At 46.5% G+C, this 23,651-nt stretch overlaps 1 protein-coding gene across 2 annotated transcripts in view; it reads right to left on the bottom strand.

The window, feature by feature from the left end:
- LOC110499701 (prickle-like protein 1) overlaps positions 1-23,651 on the bottom strand; it is a 55,320-nt gene that overhangs the window by 5,627 nt on the left and 26,042 nt on the right. Inside the window, exons 1-4 of one of the 2 annotated variants that reach the window (XM_036945219.1) lie at positions 22,662-22,973; positions 14,478-14,948; positions 4,543-4,656; positions 2,999-3,136 (exon numbers count right to left, since the gene is read on the bottom strand). In XM_036945219.1, coding sequence (XP_036801114.1) covers positions 2,999-3,136; positions 4,543-4,656; positions 14,478-14,948; positions 22,662-22,676 — 738 coding nt within the window. In that variant the 5' untranslated portion in view covers positions 22,677-22,973. Of the gene's footprint in view, positions 1-2,998; positions 3,137-4,542; positions 4,657-14,477; positions 14,949-22,661; positions 22,974-23,651 lie in introns of those variants that run through there. The other variant, XM_036945220.1, reaches the window with a different exon arrangement.

The following is a 23,651-nucleotide window of genomic DNA, read 5'->3' as shown; positions in this document are numbered from 1 at the left end:
ACTTTAATTGCTTGCTTTAACCTGCCTAGAGTGACAGATGGGCAGTGGTCCCATTGTGCTAGGCTAGCTCAATCAAGCCAGGCTAAAGTATTTGAAATTATTTCAAATATTATTTGAACCCAGGTGTGAGCACTAGGACCACAGGACACCACAGCTGTTGTCCATTATTACCAAGCCACCATCGGCCTTGGAAACCGGGGTGTTGTGTGTCCCCTGAAGGTACAGCAATCAAAACTACAGCTATGGGCAAAGCCACGCCGCTTTGTGAGTCTCTCTCTCGCTCTCTCTCTCTGTCGTGCTCTCTCTCGCTCGCTCTCTCTTTCTATGTCTCTATGTCTGTCTGTCTGTCGCTCTCTCTCTCTATGTCTATGTCTCTCTCTCTGTCTCTGTCTGTACAGGTAGTATTCCAACATGCCAGTACTCAGTCACTCAAACCAGCCATGCCTTTACAACATGCCAGTCACTAGTCTAATAGGATGTGGTCACTAGTCTAATATGATGTGGTCACTAGTCTAATAGGATGTGGTCACTAGTCTAATAGGATGTGGTCACTAGTCTAATAGGATGTGGTCACTAGTCTAATAGGATGTGGTCACTAGTCTAATATGACGTGGTCACTAGTCTAATATGATGTGGTCACTAGTCTAATAGGATGTGGTCACTAGTCTAATAGGATGTGGTCACTAGTCTAATATGACGTGGTCACTAGTCTCATAGGATGTGGTCACTAGTCTAATAGGATGTGGTCACTAGTCTAATAGGATGTGGTCACTAGTCTAATAGGATGTGGTCACTAGTCTAATATGACGTGGTCACTAGTCTAATATGATGTGGTCACTAGTCTAATAGGATGTGGTCACTAGTCTAATAGGATGTGGTCACTAGTCTAATAGGATGTGGTCACTAGTCTAATAGGATGTGGTCACTAGTCTAATATGACGTGGTCACTAGTCTCATAGGATGTGGTCACTAGTCTAATAGGATGTGGTCACTAGTCTAATAGGATGTGGTCACTAGTCTAATAGGATGTGGTCACTAGTCTCATAGGATGTGGTCACTAGTCTAATATGATGTGGTCACTAGTCTAATAGGATGTGGTCACTAGTCTAATAGGATGTGGTCACTAGTCTAATAGGATGTGGTCACTAGTCTAATAGGATGTGGTCACTAGTCTAATATGATGTGGTGACTAGTCTAATAGGATGTGGTCACTAGTCTAATAGGATGTGGTCACTAGTCTAATATGATGTGGTCACTAGTCTAATAGGATGTGGTCACTAGTCTAATATGACGTGGTCACTAGTCTAATAGGATGTGGTCACTAGTCTAATAGGATGTGGTCACTAGTCTCATAGGATGTGGTCACTAATCTAATAGGATATGATGTGGTCACTAGTCTAATAGGATGTGGTCACTAGTCTAATAGGATGTGGTCACTAGTCTAATAGGATGTGGTCACTAGTCTAATATGACGTGGTCACTAGTCTAATAGGATGTGGTCACTAGTCTAATAGGATGTGGTCACTAGTCTAATAGGATGTGGTCACTAGTCTAATAGGATGTGGTCACTAGTCTAATAGGATGTGGTCACTAGTCTCAGGATGTGGTCACTAGTCTAATATGACGTGGTCACTAGTCTAATAGGATGTGGTCACTAGTCTAATATGACGTGGTCACTAGTCTAATAGGATGTGGTCACTAGTCACATAGGATGTGGTCACTAGTCTAATAGGATGTGGTCACTAGTCTAATAGGATGTGGTCACTAGTCACATAGGATGTGGTCACTAGTCACATAGGATGTGGTCACTAGTCCACAGTGATCAGAAAGGACTTATGGGATGTGGTCACTAGTCCACAGTGATCAGAAAGGACTTATGGGATGTGGTCACTAGTCCACAGTGATCAGAAAGGACTTATGGGATGTGGTCACTAGTCCACAGTAATCAGAAAGGACTAAATTAGTTTTTAAGGCCCTTTAACATGCCAAACTATGACCATTACATTTCACAAGCTGGAACTAAATCTATTGTACAGCACTAAGTCTTTTTAAACAGGATCTGAAGTCTTTCAACAAGCCAAACTGTGATCAATTCTATTCACAAGCTTTGGCAATATAAAAATGTGTTTCCCATGCCAAAAAAAAGCCCATTGAATTGAGAGGGAGGGAGCGAGAGAAAGAAAGAGAGAGTTTATTGTACAGTCTGTAGAGCACTGGGTTAACGGGTGCCTGCTGACCAGTGGTACAGTTAACCTTGTTAACCTTGTTAACATTTCTTTTTGACTGCAGGAAATTGGGCCCATTCTTTTTCCTGGAATAACTTCCACGCTCGGGTTGAGCATGAGCTCCTAATGTCCACACTTCCTCCTCTCTGCTCCTTCTGAGTGGGTTAGTTGTTAATGAGACAGACTCTGCCCTTGATTAAATCCTCACATTATCACTTGAGCTTTAGGGTCCCAAATGGCACCCTATTCCCTACATCGTGGCCTACTTCTCTCTGGGCCCTGGTCAAAAGAAGTGCACTATGTAGTGAATAGGATGCCATTTAGGACGCATACATTTAGAATAGAACAGAGCGAGGCCAAAGGGGGTCGGTAAGTCTTGAAATAAACAACTAATGTACTGCCCTGTGTTGTTAGCTTGTTGTCGTTTCCTGCTCTGCCTAGCAGGAAGAGCTTCAGGAGGAAGAAGCAGCTCTATATAGGATTGCTGCTCTGCCTACAGGAAGAGCTTCAGGAGGGAGAAGCAGCTCTTTATAGGATTGCTGCTCTGCCTACAGGAAGAGCTTCAGGAGGGAGAAGCAGCTCTTTATAGGATTGACATGTAATGAGGAAGGGAGAGACATATTTACTGGCTTTAACGTCATTTGGGAGAGATTTTCTTACTCGCCTCCCAGACTTGTATTGAAATGTTTTATAAGATATCGATAGAGTTTGTACTCGCAGTGTGGGTGGGTGTGCATGTGTACGAACGTGTGTGTGTGTGTATGTGAACATACATGTTCACAGAGGGTGTGTTGCAGGGCTCGGGGGAGCATCCTGGGGGTTCCTCTCCCCAGAGCCTCTCTCTTTCTCTGGACACTGAACATGTGGAGCTCCCTCTTCTCCTCCTCACTGAGAGAGTGGCAGTACCGTACCTGGGAGGGAGGGAGAGAGAGAGAGAGCGGGAGGGAGAGAGAAAGAGAGAGAGAGAAATAACACCAACTCAGATTTTACCCAACAGATAAAACCTAAACCCTCACTGCTTCCACCACAGATGTATTTTATGGTTATGTTATGGAAGGTGTTCTTCCCCTGGAGGCTCACCCCAAGGTTGGCATGAACGTGCACACATCAAGCCTGATGTTTAGAGCAGACAATTACCACACAGATAAATAAAAACGAGCGGAAGACTAACAACCAACAATGGGCCTTGTGGTTCCCTAACAACAGCAAACAACGCTGGTACACAACGAGAGCCCTCGGAGCGCCGCTCTCTAAACGTTCTCTGGTGTGTGTGTGTGTGTGTGTGTGTGTGTGCCCTACTTTACGGAGGCCTTGTAAACCACAGCTATGCCTGGAATCTCCCCTTCTCCCCTGCTGCAGTATGCCGCTCTGCTCTGAGCCTGGCAGCAAACATCATAAAGTCACTCAGTCAGACGCTTTATTGTTCCAAGGAACAAACGCCTGCCCACCTACAGGACTGGAGCAGAGCAGTCAAAGATGCCCTCTGTGATAGCCTCACATAGCCCCTCTGCACATCTCCCAGGGTAAACTGTGCTGACTAAAGGCGTGGTTTACAATGTGGGTCCAAGGAGTGCTGGTTTACAATCTAGAAAGACATTACAAGGATCCGGTTGTGTTTAAATGCAGTTATGCACCATATGTTACTATGGCGATCGTAGTAGGCGATGTGAGTGGTTTGTCTTTACTAGAATACCTCCACTGTGACGAGGTGACATTCTTTAGTCACCATTAACCTGGCCCGATCCCAAATCTGTGTGGTTAAAGCCATCTCCGCTGACTATCACTGTCTGGGTGAAGCACATTCAGATCTGGGACCAGGGCCTGTATTCACAAAGAGTGTCTAGGATCAGGTTTGTGAATACTAATCTCTCATGGACAGATGTATGTGAATTGAACTGGTACTGTAGAATCTGTTGGAATTGGAATGTGATCTGTGGGATAACGAGGAGCAGTAGGTGTTTTGCAGGTTATTCGGACTAATCACGATTTTGCAGGTGTTAGCATCCTTCGAATTTGGAAGGGGAGGGGACATTCAACCCGTAACTTGCACCGAGAGAGGGTGGAGCTCCTCGTTCTGGTTCCGTTCCTCGTTCTAGCATCTCTTAATTCCTTCTCTTAACACTTATGGACCCAGAACCTAATCAAGCAGCTGACCCATTACCTGAGACTTTAGTTCTGGGTTAACCGAGACTATGTGAATACAGACTCAGTAGATTAACTCTCTGTCCTGGGTTCAGTTCTTACCTCATTGTCATGAGGGGGCAGCTGGTAGAGCAGACCCAGTAGATTAACTCTCTGTCCTGGGTTCAGTTCTTACCTCATTGTCATGAGGCGGCAGCTGGTAGAGCAGCTGTCTGATCCTGTGTTTCTCTCCAGGACTGTTGACGTAGGGGACCTTGTCCTCCGGAAGACAGGAGAAATACTGCTGTACCTGGGGATGGGGGGACGGAGGGATGGGGGGAATGGTTAGAACAGTCTTAGTTCTGTCATACTGCAAATCCACCTTCAATCACACATGTTCCAGGTTGGTCTTAATGGTTCAGTAGTTCAGTTGGAGGGTGATGCTCACCCTAAAAGACCAGGCATACCTCCAGGATCTGTACTGCCCTGCAACATAAATACCCCACTGGGCTCCAGGACAAGAGCACAATCACAGCTGCTTAAAGAGCTTTGTTCGGGCCAGATCCACCATGGTATGCCAACAAAGGCCAGGGTCAGTCAGTCAGTCACAGTCAGTCAGTGGAAAATCACTCAGGTCACAGTTCATACAAGACTGGTGCTTCCGTTGACTGATTGACCATTTTTACAATAGTTATCCCACCAACCAACTACCTTCTCTTGATGAATGTCTCCATCTCTCCACCATGAGTTCATGACTATCTATGAATATGAAGACCCTGTTTTGCCTCCACACATTCTAGAGGTGTAGAGAGTGAAGGGCTGGGAAACATGGGGGACTGGTTGGGGGGGGAGTAAGGTTACAAAAACAAGGTATTTGGCTTGGGAGGCCTCCTGTTGATTTCAGACCTTCATTACTTCCATGTGTGCTCATAGTTAATGAGAGGGTGGGGGAGAGATAGAAGGAAGAGCGAGAGAGAGAGAGAGAGAGAGACAAGAGTTTTTGGGAAAGAGAGAGAGAGAGCTTTGGGAAAGTGCCACATAGCCTGGAGTCAGAGGCCAGCACTGTTTGCAGTCGGAGCTGAACTGTAAAGAAAGCAGCCAGTGTTAATGATGCTACAGCCACACAGTCAGTATCACTAGGAAGGAGGCATAAAACACTCTCAACCACTCTAGCCCCACAGGCTAACAGGCCACAGTAACGATCTGCTGAGGTTGCATGTTACTGCACTAACTGAAACAGGATGTGAACATGTTTTTATAATAGCTTGTACACTCTTAGAACCCTTTTAGGTTCTACACAGCACCTTCGGCTGTCCCCGTAGGATGATCCCTTGAAGAACCCTTTTGAGTTCCATGTAGAACCCTCTTCTACATGGAACTCAAAATGGTTCAACCTGGAACCGAAAAAGTTTATTCTAAGGATTGAACCTACCTGGAACCAAAAGGGGTTCTCCCATGGGGGCAGCTGTAGAACTGTTTTGGAACCTTTTTTTGTAAGAGTGTATAGTTGATGCCACATTGGGACTTAATAGACTTCCGGTGCCGACAGAGATGGCCGCCTAGGTTCCTAGGAAACTATGCAGTATTTTGTTTTTTTACGTGTTATTTCTTACATTGGTACCCCAGGTAATCTCAGGTTTCATTACATACAGTCGGTAGGATAAGAGCAACGTCAACTCAACATCATTATGACCAGGAATACGACTTTCCCGAAGCGGATCCTGTGTTTTGCCCACCACCCAGGACAATGGATCGGATCCCATCCGGCGAACCAAAACAACGTCACCGTAAAAGGGGCAAACGAAGCAGTCTTCTGGTCAGGCTCCGGAGATGGGCACATTGCGCACCACTCCCTAGCATACTACTCGCCAATGTCCAGTCTCTTCACAACAAGGTTGATGAAATCCGAGCAAGGGTAGCACTCCAGAGAGACATCAGAGACTGTAACGTTCTTTGCTTCACGGAAACATGGCTCACTCGAGTGACGCTATCGGAGTCGGTGCAGCCAGCTGGTTTCTTCACACATCGCGCCGACAGAAACAAGCATCTTTCTGGTAAGAAGAGGGGCGGATGGGTATTCCTTATGATTAACGAGATGTGATGTGATCATAACAACATACAGGAACTCAAGTCCTTCTGTTCACCTGACTTAGAATTCCTCACAATCAAATGTCAACAGCATTATCTACCAAGAGAATTCTCTTCGATTATAATGACAGCCATATATATTCCCCCCCAAGCAGACACATCGATGGCCCTGAACAAACTTTATTTGACTCTATGTAAACTGGAAACCACATATCCTGAGGCTGAATTCATTGTAGCTGGGGATTTTAACAAGGCTAATCTGAGAACAAGACTCCCTAAATTCTATCAGCATATCGATTGTGCAACCAGGGCTGGTAAAACCCTGGATCATTGTTATTCTAACTTCCGCGACGCATATAAGGCCCTCCCCCGCCCTCCTTCCAGAAAAGCTGACCACGACTCTATTTTGTTGCTTCCAGCCTATAGACAGAAACTAAAACAGGAAGCTCCCGCGCTCAGGTCTGTTCAACGCTGGTCCGACCAATCTGATTCCACGCTTCAAGACTGCTTCGATCACGTGGATTGGGATATATGTTTCGCATTGCGTCCAACAACAACATTGACGAATACGCTGATTCGGTGAGCGAACTGAAAGCGCAAACCACTGCTTTTAACCAGGGCAAGGTGACCGGAAACATGACCGAACAGTGTAGCTATTCCCTCCGCAAGGCAATCAAACAAGCTAAGCGTTAGTATAGAGACAAAGTAGAGTTGCAATTCAACGGCTCAGACACAAGTGGCAGGTTCTACAGTCAATCATGGATTACAAAAAGAAAACCAGCCCCGTCACGGACCAGGATGTCTTGCTTCCAGACAGACTAAATAACTTCTTTGCTCGCCTTGAGGACAATACAGTGCCACTGACACGGCCCGCTACCAAAACCTGCGGACTCTCCTTCACTGCAGCCGAAGTGAGTAAAACATTTAAACGTGTTAACCCTCGCAGGGCTGCAGGCCCAGACGGCATCCCCAGCTGCGTCCTCAGAGCATGCGCAGACCAGCTGGCTGGTGTGTTTACGGACACATTCAATCAATCCTTATCCCAGTCTGCTTCAAGACATGCTTCAAGAGGTCCACCATTGTTCCTGTTCCCAAGAAAGCTAAACGACTACCGCCCGTAGCACTCACTTCCGTCATCATGAAGTTCTTTGAGAGACTAGTCAAGGACCATATCACCTCCACCCTACCTGACACCCTAGACCCACTCCAATTTGCTTACCGCCCCAATAGGTCCACAGACGACGCAATCGCAACCACACTGCACACTGCCCTAACCCATCTGGACAAGAGGAATGCCTACGTGAGAATGCTGTTCATCGACTACAGCTCAGCATTTAACACCATAGTACCCTCCAAACTCGTCATCAAGCTCGAGACCCTGGGTCTCGACCCCGCCCTGTGCAACTGGGTCCTGGATTTCCTGACGGGCAGCCCCCAGGTGGTGAGGGTAGGTAACAACATCTGGGAGGAGGTGAGGGCCCTCGGAGTGTGGTGTCAGGAAAATAAACTCACACTCAACGTCAACAAAACAAAGGAGATGATCGTGGACTTCAATAAACAGCAGAGGGAGCACCCCCCTATCCACATCGTCAGGACAGTAGTGGAGAGGGTAGTACATTTTAAGTTCCTCGGCGTACACATCACGAGCAAACTGAATTGGTCCACCCACACAGACAGCGTTGTGAAGAAGGCTCAGCAGCGCCTCTTCAACCTCAGGAGGCCGAAGAAATTTGTCTTGTCACCAAAAGCACTCACAAACTTTTACAGATGCATAGTCGAGAGCATCCTGTCGGGCTGTATCACCGCCTGGTACGGCAACTGCTCCGCCCACAACCGTAAGGCTCTCCAGAGGGTAGTGAGGTCTGCACAATGCATCACCGGGGGCAAACTACCTGCCCTCTAGGACACCTACACCATCCGATGTCACAGGAAGGCCATAAAGATCATCAAGGACAACAACCACCTGAGCCACTGCCTGTTCACCCCACTATCATCCAGAAGGCGAGGTCAGTACAGGTGCATCAAAGCAGGGTCCAAGAGACTGAAAAACAGCTTCTATCTCAAGGCCATCAGACTGTTAAACAGCCACTACTAACATTGAGTGGCTGCTGCCAACATACTGACTCAACTCCAGCCACTTTAATAATGGAAATTGATGTCAAAATATATCACTAGCCACTTTAAACAATGCCACTTAATATAATGTTTACATACCCTACATTACTCATCTCATATGTATATACTGTACTCTATACCATCTACTGCATCTTGCCATCTGTATGTAATACATGTATCACTAGCCACTTTAAACTATGCCACTTTGTTTACATACCCTACGTTACTCATCTCATATGTACAGTGCCTTGCGAAAGTATTCGGCCCCCTTGAACTTTGCGACCTTTTGCCACATTTCAGGCTTCAAACATAAAGATATAAAACTGTATTTTTTTGTGAAGAATCAACAACAAGTGGGACACAATCATGAAGTGGAACGACATTTATTGGATATTTCAAACTTTTTTAACAAATCAAAAACTGAAAAATTGGGCGTGCAAAATTATTCAGCCCCTTTAGTTTCAGTGCAGCAAACTCTCTCCAGAAGTTCAGTGAGGATCTCTGAATGATCCAATGTTGACCTAAATGACTAATGATGATAAATACAATCCACCTGTGTGTAATCAAGTCTCCGTATACATGCACCTGCACTGTGATAGTCTCAGAGGTCCGTTAAAAGCGCAGAGAGCATCATGAAGAACAAGGAACACACCAGGCAGGTCCAAGATACTGTTGTGAAGAAGTTTAAAGCCGGATTTGGATACAAAAAGATTTCCCAAGCTTTAAACATCCCAATGAGCACTGTGCAAGTGATAATATTGAAATGGAAGGAGTATCAGACCACTGCAAATCTACCAAGACCTGGCCGTCCCTCTAAACTTTCAGCTCATACAAGGAGAAGACTGATCAGAGATGCAGCCAAGAGGCCCATGATCACTCTGGATGAACTGCAGAGATCTACAGCTGAGGTGGGAGACTCTGTCCATAGGACAACAATCAGTCGTATATTGCACAAATCTGGCCTTTATGGAAGAGTGGCAAGAAGAAAGCCATTTCTTAAAGATATCCATAAAAAGTGTCGTTTAAAGTTTGCCACAAGCCACCTGGGAGACACACCAAACATGTGGAAGAAGGTGCTCTGGTCAGATGAAACCAAAATGGAACTTTTTGGCAACAATGCAAAACGTTATGTTTGGCGTAAAAGCAACACAGCTGAACACACCATCCCCACTGTCAAACATGGTGGTGGCAGCATCATGGTTTGGGCCTGCTTTTCTTCAGCAGGGACAGGGAAGATGGTTAAAATTGATGGGAAGATGGATGGAGCCAAATACAGGACCATTCTGGAAGAAAACCTGATGGAGTCTGCAAAAGACCTGAGACTGGGACGGAGATTTGTCTTCCAACAAGACAAATCCAAAACATAAAGCAAAATCTACAATGGAATGGTTTAAAAATAAACATATCCAGGTGTTAGAATGGCCAAGTCAAAGTCCAGACCTGAATCCAACCGAGAATCTGTGGAAAGAACTGAAAACTGCTGTTCACAAATGCTCTCCATCCAACCTCACTGAGCTCGAGCTGTTTTGCAAGGAGGAATGGGAAAAAATTTCAGTCTCTCGATGTGCAAAACTGATAGAGACATACCCCAAGCGACTTACAGCTGTAATCGCAGCAAAAGGTGGCGCTACAAAGTATTAACTTAAGGGGGCTGAATAATTTTGCACGCCCAATTTTTCAGTTTTTGATTTGTTAAAAAAGTTTGAAATATCCAATAAATGTCGTTCCACTTCATGATTGTGTCCCACTTGTTGTTGATTCTTCACAAAAAAATACAGTTTTATATCTTTATGTTTGAAGCCTGAAATGTGGCAAAAGGTCGCAAAGTTCAAGGGGGCCGAATACTTTCGCAAGGCACTGTATATACTGTACTCTATATCATCGACTGTATCCTTATGTAATACATGTATCACTAGCCACTTTAAACTATGCCACTTTGTTTACATACTCATCTCATTTGTACATACTGTACTCGATACCATCTACTGCATCTTGCCTATGCCGCTCTGTACCATCACTCATTCATATATCTTTATGTACATATTCTTCATCCCTTTACACTTGTGTGTATAAGGTAGTTGTTATGGAATTGTTTGGTTAGATTACTCGTTGGTTATTACTGCATTGTCGGAACTAGAAGCACAAGCATTTCGCTACAATCGCATTAACATCTGCTAACCATGTGTATGTGACAAATACAATTAGATTTGTTTTGATTTAATAGTCGACTGGTTTTAACAGAGAAAATAGAGGGAAGCAACTGAGACAAATATATTTCAACAACATTCCAGCAAAAACAAGAGGTAATAGGACGGTAGTACTATGAACCCCTAAACCATGGGATGTATAGCCTAGCCCTAGACTGACTCACTCTGAAACAGAACTCTAAACCATGGGATGTATAGCCTAGCCCTAGACTGACTCACTCTGAAACAGAACTCTAAACCATGGGATGTATAGCCTAGCCCTAGACTGACTCACTCTGAAACAGAACTCTAAACCATGGGATGTATAGCCTAGCCCTAGACTGACTCACTCTGAAACAGAACTCTAAACCATGGGATGTATAGTCTAGCCCTAGACTGACTCACTCTGAAACAGAACTCTAAACCATGGGATGTATAGCCTAGCCCTAGACTGACTCACTCTGAAACAGAACTCTAAACCATGGGATGTATAGTCTAGCCCTAGACTGACTCACTCTGAAACAGAACTCTAAACCATGGGATGTATAGCCTCGCCCTAGACTGACTCACTCTGAAACAGAACTCTAAACCATGAGATGTATAGCCTCGCCCTAGACTGACTCACTCTGAAACAGAACTCTAAACCATGGGATGTATAGCCTAGCCCTAGACCCTAGACTGAGTCACTCTGAAACAGAACTCTAAACCATGGGATGTATAGCCTCGCCCTAGACTGACTCACTCTGAAACAGAACTCTAAACCATGGGATGTATAGTCTAGCCCTAGACTGACTCACTCTGAAACATAACTCTAAACCATGGGATGTATAGCCTAGCCCTAGACTGACTCACTCTAAAACAGAACTCTAAACCATGGGATGTATAGCCTAGCCCTAGACCCTAGACTGACTCACTCTGAAACAGAACTCTAAACCATGGGATGTATAGTCTAGCCCTAGACTGACTCACTCTGAAACAGAACTCTAAACCATGGGATGTATAGTCTAGCCCTAGACTGACTCACTCTAAAACAGAACTCTAAACCATGGGATGTATAGTCTAGCCCTAGACTGACTCACTCTGAAACAGAACTCTAAACCATGGGATGTATAGTCTAGCCCTAGACTGACTCACTCTGAAACAGAACTCTAAACCATGGGATGTATAGCCTCGCCCTAGACTGACTCACTCTGAAACAGAACTCTAAACCATGGGATGTATAGCCTAGCCCTAGACTGACTCACTCTGAAACAGAACTCTAAACCATGGGATGTATAGCCTCGCCCTAGACTGACTCACTCTGAAACAGAACTCTAAACCATGGGATGTATAGTCTAGCCCTAGACTGACTCACTCTGAAACAGAACGGTCATTGTTGGAAAACACTGAAAAACATTGACATGACGACCTGCGTTACCATGATTATTATTTGTCTTAAATCGTATAGATCAGTGTTGACTCCATCCTACTTTCTCCCCGCTCCTCCAGACGAACATTTCCAGGAGATCACAGGCACTCTGCAGGAGGGGCGAATGGCATGTCAGTATGTCTGTATTTATAGACTCCAGACATTAAACATTAAAGCCTGAAGTCTGGCTGCAGTTTGTTTGAGGATTTGTCTCGGATGGCCACACTTCTGTGTTCAGTCAGATCTCAGTGGAAGGCAGTGTGTGTGTGTGTGTGTGTGTGTGTGTGTGTGTGTGGAGGGGGGGGGGGGGGGGGGTTCTGTGTGTGTGTCACAGGAATTCTATGCCTGTGAGGGGTTGTTAGAATATCGAGGGCAGAGAGAGATATAGAATCTGTCAGGAGACATCAGTAGAGTTGGAGAATAGTCCTATTGCTGCTATTCTCTGTGTGCTGTAATGTCCACAGTTTGTGACACTGACAAATAGTGTGACTCTACATCTCACCACCAAAGGGATTTACAAATCAAATCAAATGGATCTATAAAGCCCTTTTTATGTCAGCATTCCTCCTGATCTCCAACAGTTAACATTAGGAGTGGACTGATTCCTCCTGATCTCCAACAGTTAACATCAGGAGTGGATTGATTCCTCCTGATCTGCAACAGTTACCATTAGGAGTGGACTGATTCCTCCTGATCTCCAACAGTTAACATTAGGAGTGGACTGATTCCTCCTGATCTCCAACAGTTAACATTAGGAGTGGACTGATTCCTCCTGATCTCCAACAGTTAACATTAGGAGTGGACTGATTCCTCCTGATCTCCAACAGTTAACATTAGGAGTGGATTGATTCCTCCTGATCTCCAACAGTTAACATTAGGAGTGGACTGATTCCTCCCGATCTCCAACAGTTAACATTAGGAGTGGACTGATTCCTCCTGATCTCCAACAGTTAACATTAGGAGTGGACTGACTCCTCCTGATCTCCAACAGTTAACATTACGAGTGGATTGATTCCTCCTGATCTCCAACAGTTAACATTAGGAGTGGATTGATTCCTCCTGATCTCCAGCAGTTAACATCAGGAGTGGAATGATTCCTCCTGATCTCCAACAGTTAACATTAGGAGTGGATTGATTCCTCCTGGCAGGTCGGGGTCTAGTATTAGCCTATCTATGTGGATGGACATTCAGTTTGCCTGCTGTGTTTTGTGACATTCAGATATGGGTTACAACCAATGGTCACTGTGATGTGATCTGTCACCAACAGCTCCCCGCTACCTCTCCCCAGGAGGAGAGTCATGAACTGTTCCAGGTCCAGAGGCATGGTGAACTGGCCCCTTGTGTTCTACACTCAACGCTGCATCTCAGCCTCACCTCAGGAAGATGGCAACACCCTGTCACTTGGCTTTAAGTCCCTGTGACGTGTGTGTGTGTGTGTGTGTGTGTGTGTGTGTGTGTGTGTGTGTGTGTGTGTGTGTGTGTGTGTGTGTGTGTGTGTGTGTGTGTGTGTGTGAGAGTGAGAGTGAGAGTGAGAGAGAGAGAGAGAGAGAGAGAGATGCCCGTCCCAGTGTCACACCAGCCCTACCAGATGTTCTGTTTCCACCTCGAGCCGAAACTCTGGACTCATCCAACTCAATCCAATGGATGACAACACAGTATTGTCTATTGTCCATCATTATGTATCTCCATCATGTTATATTTACAGTCATATATCTCCATCATGTTATAGTTACAGTCATGTATCTCCATCATGTTATAGTTACAGTCATGTATCTCCATCATGTTATAGTTACAGTCATGTATCTCCATCATGTTATATGTACAGTCATGTATCTCCATCATGTTATAGTTACAGTCATGTATCTCCATCATGTTATAGTTACAGTCATGTATCTCCATCATGTTATAGTTACAGTCATATATCTCCATCATGTTATAGTTACAGTCATGTATCTCCATCATGTTATAGTTACAGTCATGTATCTCCATCATGTTATAGTTACAGGTTATAGTTACAGTCATATATCTCTATCATGTTATAGTTACAGTCATGTATCTCCATCATGTTATAGTTACAGTCATGTATCTCCATCATGTTATAGTTACAGTCATGTATCTCCATCTAATTTGACTGAAGGTGATGATGCTGTTGACCGTCATCTTGACTTAGCAGAGGCACCAAACACATATACACATGCATTAATTTACTGACTTTATGTGATGCCACTGAGGTGGTCGTTGTTAGCGACCGTAGTTACTGGAGAAGCTTGTGGTTGACTATTCAACAGACAAATGAGGATATGATGATGATGATGATGATGCCGTGCTGCTCACCTGTTCAGGTCTGAGTCCAGGCGGTACCCAGGCGTATTCCTCAAGGGCACAACCTGAGTCATCGTCTGACGTAGAGCTCCTCTGGAAGCCCAGGGTCAGTTTCCCCAGCTTCCCCCCCGTCCGCTGCTCCATATCCAGGCCCCGGACACCCCCCGTCCGCTGCTCCACATCCAGGCCCCGGACACCCCCCGTCCGCTGCTCCACATCCAGGCCCCGGACACCCCCCGTCCGCTGCTCCATATCCAGGCCCCGGACACCCCCCGTCCGCTGCTCCATATCCAGGCCCCGGACACCCACCGTCCGCTGCTCCATATGCAGGCCCCGGACACCCCCCGTCCGCTGCTCCACATCCAGGCCCCGGACACCCCCCGTCCGCTGCTCCATATCCAGGCCCCGGACACCCCCCGTCCGCTGCTCCATATCCAGGCCCCGGACACCCACCGGCCGCTCCAGGTTCATCACACGCGGGCGCTGCCCGAGGGAGACAGAAAAGGAGACGAAGTGTTATCAAATGCCCCCAAATTCAACGTTTAGAATAATTCCTCATTCAGTCAGTGGTTCTTCAGACTTTATATATCGGGAGGGACATCTCTATATCAAACGTTGTTGTCTGTTTCTGCTTTCCTGAAAACACTGGTCTGCTCTCGTATAGAAACAGAGCGGCAGGTAGCCTAGATCCTAGTGGTTAGAGCATTGGGCCAGTAACTGAAAGGTTCCTGGACCGAGCTGGCAAGGTAAAAATCTGTCATTCTGCCCCTGAACAAGGCAGTTAACCCACTGTTCCCCGGTAGGCCGTCATTGTAAATAAGAATCTGTTCTTAACTGACTTGCCTAGCTAAAGAAACAACAGTATCTGAATGGCAGGTTGTAGTTACAGTGGATGACAGGTTGTAGTGTGCCTATATCATGTACAGTGTGCCAATATAATCCTAGAGTTGAATCCCTACATGAAGTACCACTGTAACAGATCATATACCTCCAACTCAGCATCGCTGCTGGAGGGCCTGGGTTTAACAGTGAGCTGGATGGATGCTCACAGCCCTCACTGTAGAGTTAAGACTGTGCAGTATATTAGACAGGTTAGTGGAGTACAGACTGACTGTTGGATCTGGTCTTATAATCATGATTAAATCCCCTTACATCACATGACACTGAACTGTACATTGAGTCAGAGACCTTTTGTACCGGTCACATCCAAAGCTGTGCGTGTGTAAAACATGTATTTAATACCTAGTGTGTGGTTTACAGGTTGTTCAAGGACAGGAGGCTTGTGGGACTGACACAGAGCGGTACATTCAGAGACCTGTTGTACTGGTCACAATCACAGTGAAACACTGCTGGTTCATAGGTTGAGGTTGTATTGGGCACAGGGGGCTGGTGTCCATGACGACACCACAGTACACACCGTACGAGGACATGATATCTCCTCATATAACACGGCTTTGTGTCTGTGATTGTCTAAGGCACACACATCACTATTTCACAGAATCTCAGCCATTTTAGGTTCCTTTCAAAGCCTTTTAAAGGACCTGATAAGGAGGAGGTGGCGGGTTACATCAAGAGATGTTTATCACTTCAGTCTCTCTTCTCTCTTATCTCTGTGTTCACCTACTTCAGAGCCCTCTCTCTCTATCCGCGTCGCAAATGGCACCCTATTCCCTATATAGTGCACTACTTTTGACCAGAGCTCTAAGGGAGCTCTATGTGCCCTCGTCTAAAGTAGTGCACTAAATAGGGAATAGGGTGCCATTTGGGATGTACAACTCTGTCGCTGTCAGATAACCTGGTTTAAGTCTTGGAGGTGTTAAAAACCCCACTTGTGTTTTGTTTGAGCTCCTTTGACGTGCAAATGAAGACCAGAATAGCCTGAGAAGAGCACCCTTGTTTGGGGAGAAAGTTTGAATTTCACAGACGCCCTCTAAACTTAATGGAAGTTCACTCTTGAGTCACAAGGAGGGACCTTCTTCTGAAAGATTAGGTATTTCACAAGGACTGTCACAAGAGAGACCAAATGTCCCGAGAGTCTGAGTATGTAGGTCTAATACCTTTCTGTCTAATCATTTAAATAAAAAAGTTCAACAAAAACATGTCAGTAACCTGCTAGCTGTGTAAAATATATGTAAACTAATGTCAGCTAATGTATTCTGAGATATAATTTGAATGCCTTCACATGAGTTAATCACAGTCTAATGCCCATTCAAACAGAGATGGTAATTGTGACTCAGCCAGTCAACATCACTGTGGAGAAATGAATGGGGAAAGTTTGTTTGAATTTGAATACAGTTACAACAAGCCCTGCAGCTCCTAACCAACAAATACAAAAAGGCTCATAAAAGGCTCAGGCTGTAAAACTGGGACTGAGCTCATTTCACACACACAACACAACGTAGTGGCTCTGCCAGCTTTTTACCAAGTAGGACCAGATGACGACATCACTCATTAGTTCTTCTAATCTAACAGAACCCGAGGTCTCTGTGGTATGAGTAGTACTCAGTGTTGACAGCACACATATATATATTTTTAATTTAACTAGGCAAGTCAGTTTAGAGCAAATTCTTATTGACAATGACAGCCTACCAGGGAACAGTGGGTTAACTGCCTTGTTGAGGGGCAAGAACAACAGATTTGACCTTGTCACCTCAGGGATTTGATCCAGCAACCTTTTGGTTACTGGCCCAACACTCTAACCACTAGACTACCTGCCACCCCGATATATCCTTTAATTAAATAACTGTATGTTTTATATGGATTTCTATGGTTGCCAGATTCTATTGACTCTTTCCCGCACAATCAGAGCCAATATCCTGCTCAATCCACTAAAAAGTAGCCCAATTTTAGATATACTTTCTTGCTACAGTAGGTGCTCAATGCCTTTCCTTGCGTGAGGTAAAACACTTTCCCTAAGTGCCCTTGAGACATTATCCAACGGCCAAGCAACCGAGTCACGAGATGGACGGAGAGATAGAGAGCCATTTGCTAAAGGCGTGTCATTACAATAATTGTCTAGGTCATGTCCTCAAGAGAAAACTGTGATGGATTTCTGGGAATAGCCTGCTAGCGCAGTGTCTAGACGTGAAATATGTTGTCCTCAAAACATTTAATTACAAGGGATAAAAATAACACATTTTGTGTAGCCCAGTTCTGACCACACCAAGAGAAGAGTTCCCTGTGAAAGAATCTAAGAAATTCTCCTGTCAATGTATTGCTAACCCCGATCCTCTTTACCCCAACCTCTGCTTTTAGAAAGTCAAGTAAGGAAAGTCAGAGAAAATCCCCAGCAGATTCCTGAGCCAACATACACAGGTACTCACATTACACCTTGTCACCCGCTGGAAATAACACAATGTGTGTCTTTAACATAAACAAAAACAAAACGTCTAACTTACTACCCTGCTCTGCTCCTTTAAACCCAGAGAGAGCCGACCGGAGGGAAAGAGAAACATTTGTTTAAAAAAAAAGGCATTTAAAAAGTCCCAACATCGGCACTATGTAAACACCCTCCAGGTGGAGGCCCTGTTGTTCCTATACTGACACATACTAAAGGCCTCTGAGTGGTGCAGCGGTCTGAGGCACTGCATCTCAGTGCTAGAGGTGTCACTACAGACCCTGGTTCGATTCCAGCCTGTATCACAACCGGCTGTGATTGGGAGTCCCATAGGGCGGTGCACAATTTGGCCCAGCATTGTCTGGATTAGGGTTTGGCTGGAGGTCAGCCGTCATTGTAAATAATAATTTGTTCTTAACTGACTTGCCTAGTTAAATAAAGATAAAAATAAAACATGGCAGTTTAAATGTAACAAGTAACCTAAGCAACAGGCGGTGCAAGGACTATGAAATTGTTCTCCAAATATGAAGTATTGGTACTTACGAGAACAGAAAATATGAGTGTAAGATTCATTACACAGTCATCTCCATTTTAAGTTGGTTGTTTAGCTTATTCTTTGGTGTTTTGAGTTCAATATTATGTTACGTAATGACTAGGCAAATAATATTTTATTTATCTAATGCAAATTATTACATTAGTTTAAAAATGCCTATAACAGATTTCATATGGCAATTTCCTGGAATATCAAATACAGTGTACGGAGATGTTGTTGTTATTACTACCAAATAGCATATACAGCTCTAGTGATTTACACTGAAGAATATGATGAATCCCTACATATAGGCAGAATACAATAGAAACACAATCATGTTGTTGTTATTACTACCAAATATACATATACAGCTCTAGTGATTTACACTGAAGAATATGATGAATCCCTACATATAGGCAGAATACAATAGAAACACAATCATGTTGTTGTTATTACTACCAAAATACATATACAGCTCTAGTGATTTACACTGAAGAATATGATGAATCCCTACATATAGGCAGAATACAATAGAAACACAATCATGTTGTTGTTATTACTACCAAATATACATATACAGCTCTAGTGATTTACACTGAAGAATATGATGAATCCCTACATATAGGCAGAATACAATAGAAACAACAATCAGAGCAGATAGTGAAAACAGTCATGCAGACAAGAGTCACTGACTCCTGCAGATGTAGGATCTTAATATAATCAGACATATGTAGGAGTTTCTCTTACCATAACCCTATAGAGAGGAGTATATCTAACCCTAACCCTATGTAGAATGTAGCTAGATCATTAGGGTTGGAGAGGGGACTCTAAAGCCAGAGGTCGTCCCTCACAGCCTGTCCTGATGAACTGATGAAGACTGTTATTCCAGGGCCAGATAGGTGTCAGGGCCAGATAGGGTGTCAGGGCCAGATAGGTGTCAGGGCCAGATAGGTGTTAGGGCCAGATATGTGTCAGGGCCAGATAGGTGTCACGGCCAGATAGGTGTCAGGGCCAGATAGGTGTCAGGGCCGGATTGGTGTCAGGGCCAGATTGGTGTCAGGGCCAGATAGGTGTCAGGGCCAGATAGGTGTCAGGGCCAGATAGGGTGTCAGGGCCAGATAGGGTGTCAGGGCCAGATAGGTGTCAGGGCCAGATAGGTGTTAGGGCCAGATATGTGTCAGGGCCAGATAGGTGTCACGGCCAGATAGGTGTCAGGGCCAGATAGGTGTCAGGGCCAGATTGGTGTCAGGGCCAGATTGGTGTCAGGGCCAGATAGGTGTCACGGCCGGATAGGTGTCAGGGCCAGATAGGTGTCAGGGCCAGATATGTGTCAGGGCCAGATTGGTGTCAGGGCCAGATATGTGTCAGGGCCAGATATGTGTCAGGGCCAGATAGGTGTCACGGCCAGATAGGTGTCAGGGCCAGATAGGTGTCAGGGCCAGATATGTGTCAGGGCCAGATTGGTGTCAGGGCCAGATAGGGTGGCAGGGCCAGATTGGTGTCAGGGCCAGATATGTGTCAGGGCCAGATAGGTGTCACGGCCAGATAGGTGTCAGGGCCAGATAGGTGTCACGGCCAGATAGGTGTCAGGGCCAGATAGGTGTCAGGGCCAGATAGGTGTTAGGGCCAGATTGGTGTCAGGGCCAGATAGGGTGGCAGGGCCAGATTGGTGTCAGGGCCAGATATGTGTCAGGGCCAGATAGGTGTCACGGCCAGATAGGTGTCAGGGCCAGATAGGTGTCACGGCCAGATAGGTGTCAGGGCCAGATATGTGTCAGGGCCAGATTGGTGTCAGGGCCAGATATGTGTCAGGGCCAGATAGGTGTCACGGCCAGATAGGTGTCAGGGCCAGATAGGTGTCACGGCCAGATAGGTGTCAGGGCCAGATAGGTGTCAGGGCCAGATTGGTGTCAGGGCCAGATAGGTGTCAGGGCCAGATAGGTGTCAGGGCCAGATATGTGTCAGGGCCAGATAGGTGTCACGGCCAGATAGGTGTCAGGGCCAGATTGGTGTCAGGGCCAGATAGGTGTCAGGGCCAGATTGGTGTCAGGGCCAGATATGTGTCAGGGCCAGATAGGTGTCAGGGCCAGATAGGTGTCACGGCCAGATAGGTGTCAGGGCCAGATTGGTGTCAGGGCCAGATAGGTGTCACGGCCAGATAGGTGTCAGGGCCAGATTGGTGTCAGGGCCAGATATGTGTCAGGGCCAGATAGGTGTCAGGGCCAGATAGGTGTCACGGCCAGATAGGTGTCAGGGCCAGATTGGTGTCAGGGCCAGATAGGTGTCAGGGCCAGATTGGTGTCAGGGCCAGATAGGTGTCAGGGCCAGATAGGTGTCAGGGCCAGATAGGGTGTCTGGGCCAGATAGGTGTCAGGGCCAGATTGGTGTCAGGGCCAGATAGGTGTCAGGGCCAGATTGGTGTCAGGGCCAGATATGTGTCAGGGCCAGATAGGTGTCAGGGCCAGATATGTGTCAGGGCCAGATTGGTGTCAGGGCCAGATAGGGTGGCAGGGCCAGATTGGTGTCAGGGCCAGATAGGTGTCAGGGCCAGATAGGTGTCAGGGCCAGATAGGTGTCAGGGCCAGATAGGTGTCAGGGCCAGATGGGTGTCAGGGCCAGATAGGTGTTAGGGCCAGGGATAGGGGGGCACAGGGGGACTAACACGGTTTGACTGAGACCACCTGCACACACACATCCTGCCTCGCTGTTGATACATATACTGCCAGCTGACAACACTGACAGTGGGAGCGGGCAGGGAGGAGAGAGAGAGAGACACACACCGATATAGAGCCTAATCTGGGAGGAGGAGAGAGAGAGACACACACCGATATAGAGCCTCATCTGGGAGGAGGAGAGAGGGAGACACACACCGATATAGAGCCTCATCTGGGAGGAGGACAGAGAGAGACACACACCGATATAGAGCCTCATCTGGGAGGAGGAGAGAGGGAGACACACACCGATATAGAGCCTCATCTGGGAGGAGGAGAGAGAGAGAGACACACACCGATATAGAGCCTCATCTGGGAGGAGGAGAGAGAGAGACACACACCGATATAGAGCCTAATCTGGGAGGAGGAGAGAGAGAGACACACACCGATATAGAACCTCATCTGGGAGGAGGAGAGAGAGAGACACACACCGATATAGAGCCTCATCTGGGAGGAGGAGAAAGAGAGACACACACCGATATAGAGCCTAATCTGGGAGGAGGAGAGAGAGAGACACACACCGATATAGAGCCTCATCTGGGAAGAGAGAGAGACACACTGATATAGAGCCTAATCTGGGAGGAGGAGAGAGAGAGACACACACCGATATAGAGCCTCATCTGGGAGGAGTAGCGAGTGACACACACCGATATAGAGCCTAATCTGGGAGGAGAGAGAGACACACACCGATATAGAGCCTCATCTGGGAGGAGGAGAGAGAGACACACACCGATATAGAGCCTAATCTGGGAGGAGAGAGAGACACACACCGATATAGAGCCTAATCTGGGAGGAGAGAGAGACACACACCGATATAGAGCCTCATCTGGGAGGAGGAGAGAGAGACACACACTGATATAGAGCCTAATCTGGGAGGAGGAGAGAGAGAGACACACACCGATATAGAGCCTCATCTGGGAGGAGGAGAGAGAGAGACACACACCGATATAGAGCCTAATCTGGGAGGAGGAGAGAGAGACACACACCGATATAGAACCTCATCTGGGAGGAGGAGAGAGGGAGACACACACCGATATAGAGCCTCATCTGGGAGGAGGAGAGAGAGACACACACTGATATAGAGCCTCATCCGGGAGGAGAGAGAGACACACACTGATATAGAGCCTAATCTGGGAGGAGGAGAGAGACACACACTGATATAGAGCCCCATCTGGGAGGAGAGAGAGAGACACACTGATATAGAGCCTAATCTGGGAGGAGAGAGAGAGACACACACTGATATAGAGCCTCATCTGGGAGGAGGAGAGAGGGAGACACACACCGATATAGAGCCTCATCTGGGAGGAGAGAGAGACACACACTGATATAGAGCCCCATCTGTCTCACCTCCCCTCAGTTGACGTCAAACAACCACTCACACGCATCACGTTCCACATACTTCTGAACTAAAGCCTAACCATTCTGTCTGTCAACATATCGTTCATCCGTTCACAGCAGTTAGCTCCACCCATAACAAACCTGAATCTACCCAATAATTATAACTCTACATTCACAGAGCTTCCACTCCCTCTACATTGTAATGGTTTTAAATCAGTTTCCAAAAAGTATGAATTGCTCTCTGTTGCATCTGAAGGAGCCCAAGGCAGAACTCTTACCTCTATGAAAAGCATTGGTCCTCTCCTCTCTTCCCAAATCCCTCAGTCACAAGACGACTCTCCCAGCCTCCGCCACAGCGCTAGAGGTCCGGCTGCATGCCCACAACACTACTCCCACAGAGTCTAATCTATCCACAGGGTCCTCCAATTTCCTCCAACGTTGGTCTATCCAAGCTGTCTCAGTGTTAGACCAAGGATAATCAATTAGTCTAGTTCCAAAATGCAAAGGTTTGAATCACAAAGCACATATACACATGGAGGTGATGTCTCTGTCTCCAGTGTCTGAGTGAGTGTGTGTGTGAGCTGCACTCACCCTGCTCTGGCACTCAGGCCAGCCCCTCCCCCTCATCCCTCCCCCTCCACCCCCCTCCTCCTCATCTCCCTCCTACTTATCCCCCTCCTTCCTCCCCCTCCCTCATCCTCCTCCCCCTCTCTCCAGCCCTCCCACTGCACTTCAAATACACTTCAAGAATCAACAGCCACAGCCAAGCTCCCCACCGTTCCCCTCAACCCTCTCCGCTGACCGTTCCCCTCACCCCCTCCTCCTTTCCCCTCACCCCTCACCCCTCTTCCCTCCCATCCCCTCACCTTCCTTCTCTCTAACACCCCTCTGACCAGATGACTGTCCACAACATTTCCACACACTGACCGACGTTCCAGTCACTGCACAGCCGTACACGTTCTCATTCTCAAGTGGGCAACAACTTACAGACACAAACGCTCTGCCTCTCTCTAACTCTCTCCCCCCCTTCTCTCTCTCTCTCTCTCTCTCTCTCTCTCTCTCTCTCTCTTTCTCTCGCTCTGCCTCTCTCTAACTCTCTCCCCCCTTCTCTCTCTCCCTCTCCCTCTCCCTCTCCCTCTCCAAACCTCTGCTATCATCAAGTGGTTTCTCCTCACCAGAGAAGAGAACAGATCCAGGGTTATGTCTGAGGCTCTCTGTAGAGAAAACATCTGTGGTTCAATCTGTTCCACCGTTTGTCTGATTTATTA

This window comes from Oncorhynchus mykiss, chromosome 15 (genome assembly GCF_013265735.2).
Source record: "Oncorhynchus mykiss isolate Arlee chromosome 15, USDA_OmykA_1.1, whole genome shotgun sequence".
Lineage (NCBI taxonomy): Eukaryota > Metazoa > Chordata > Actinopteri > Salmoniformes > Salmonidae > Oncorhynchus > Oncorhynchus mykiss.
The sequence above is the reverse complement of the archived record's forward strand: the minus strand, read 5'-3'. Positions and strand labels throughout refer to the sequence as shown.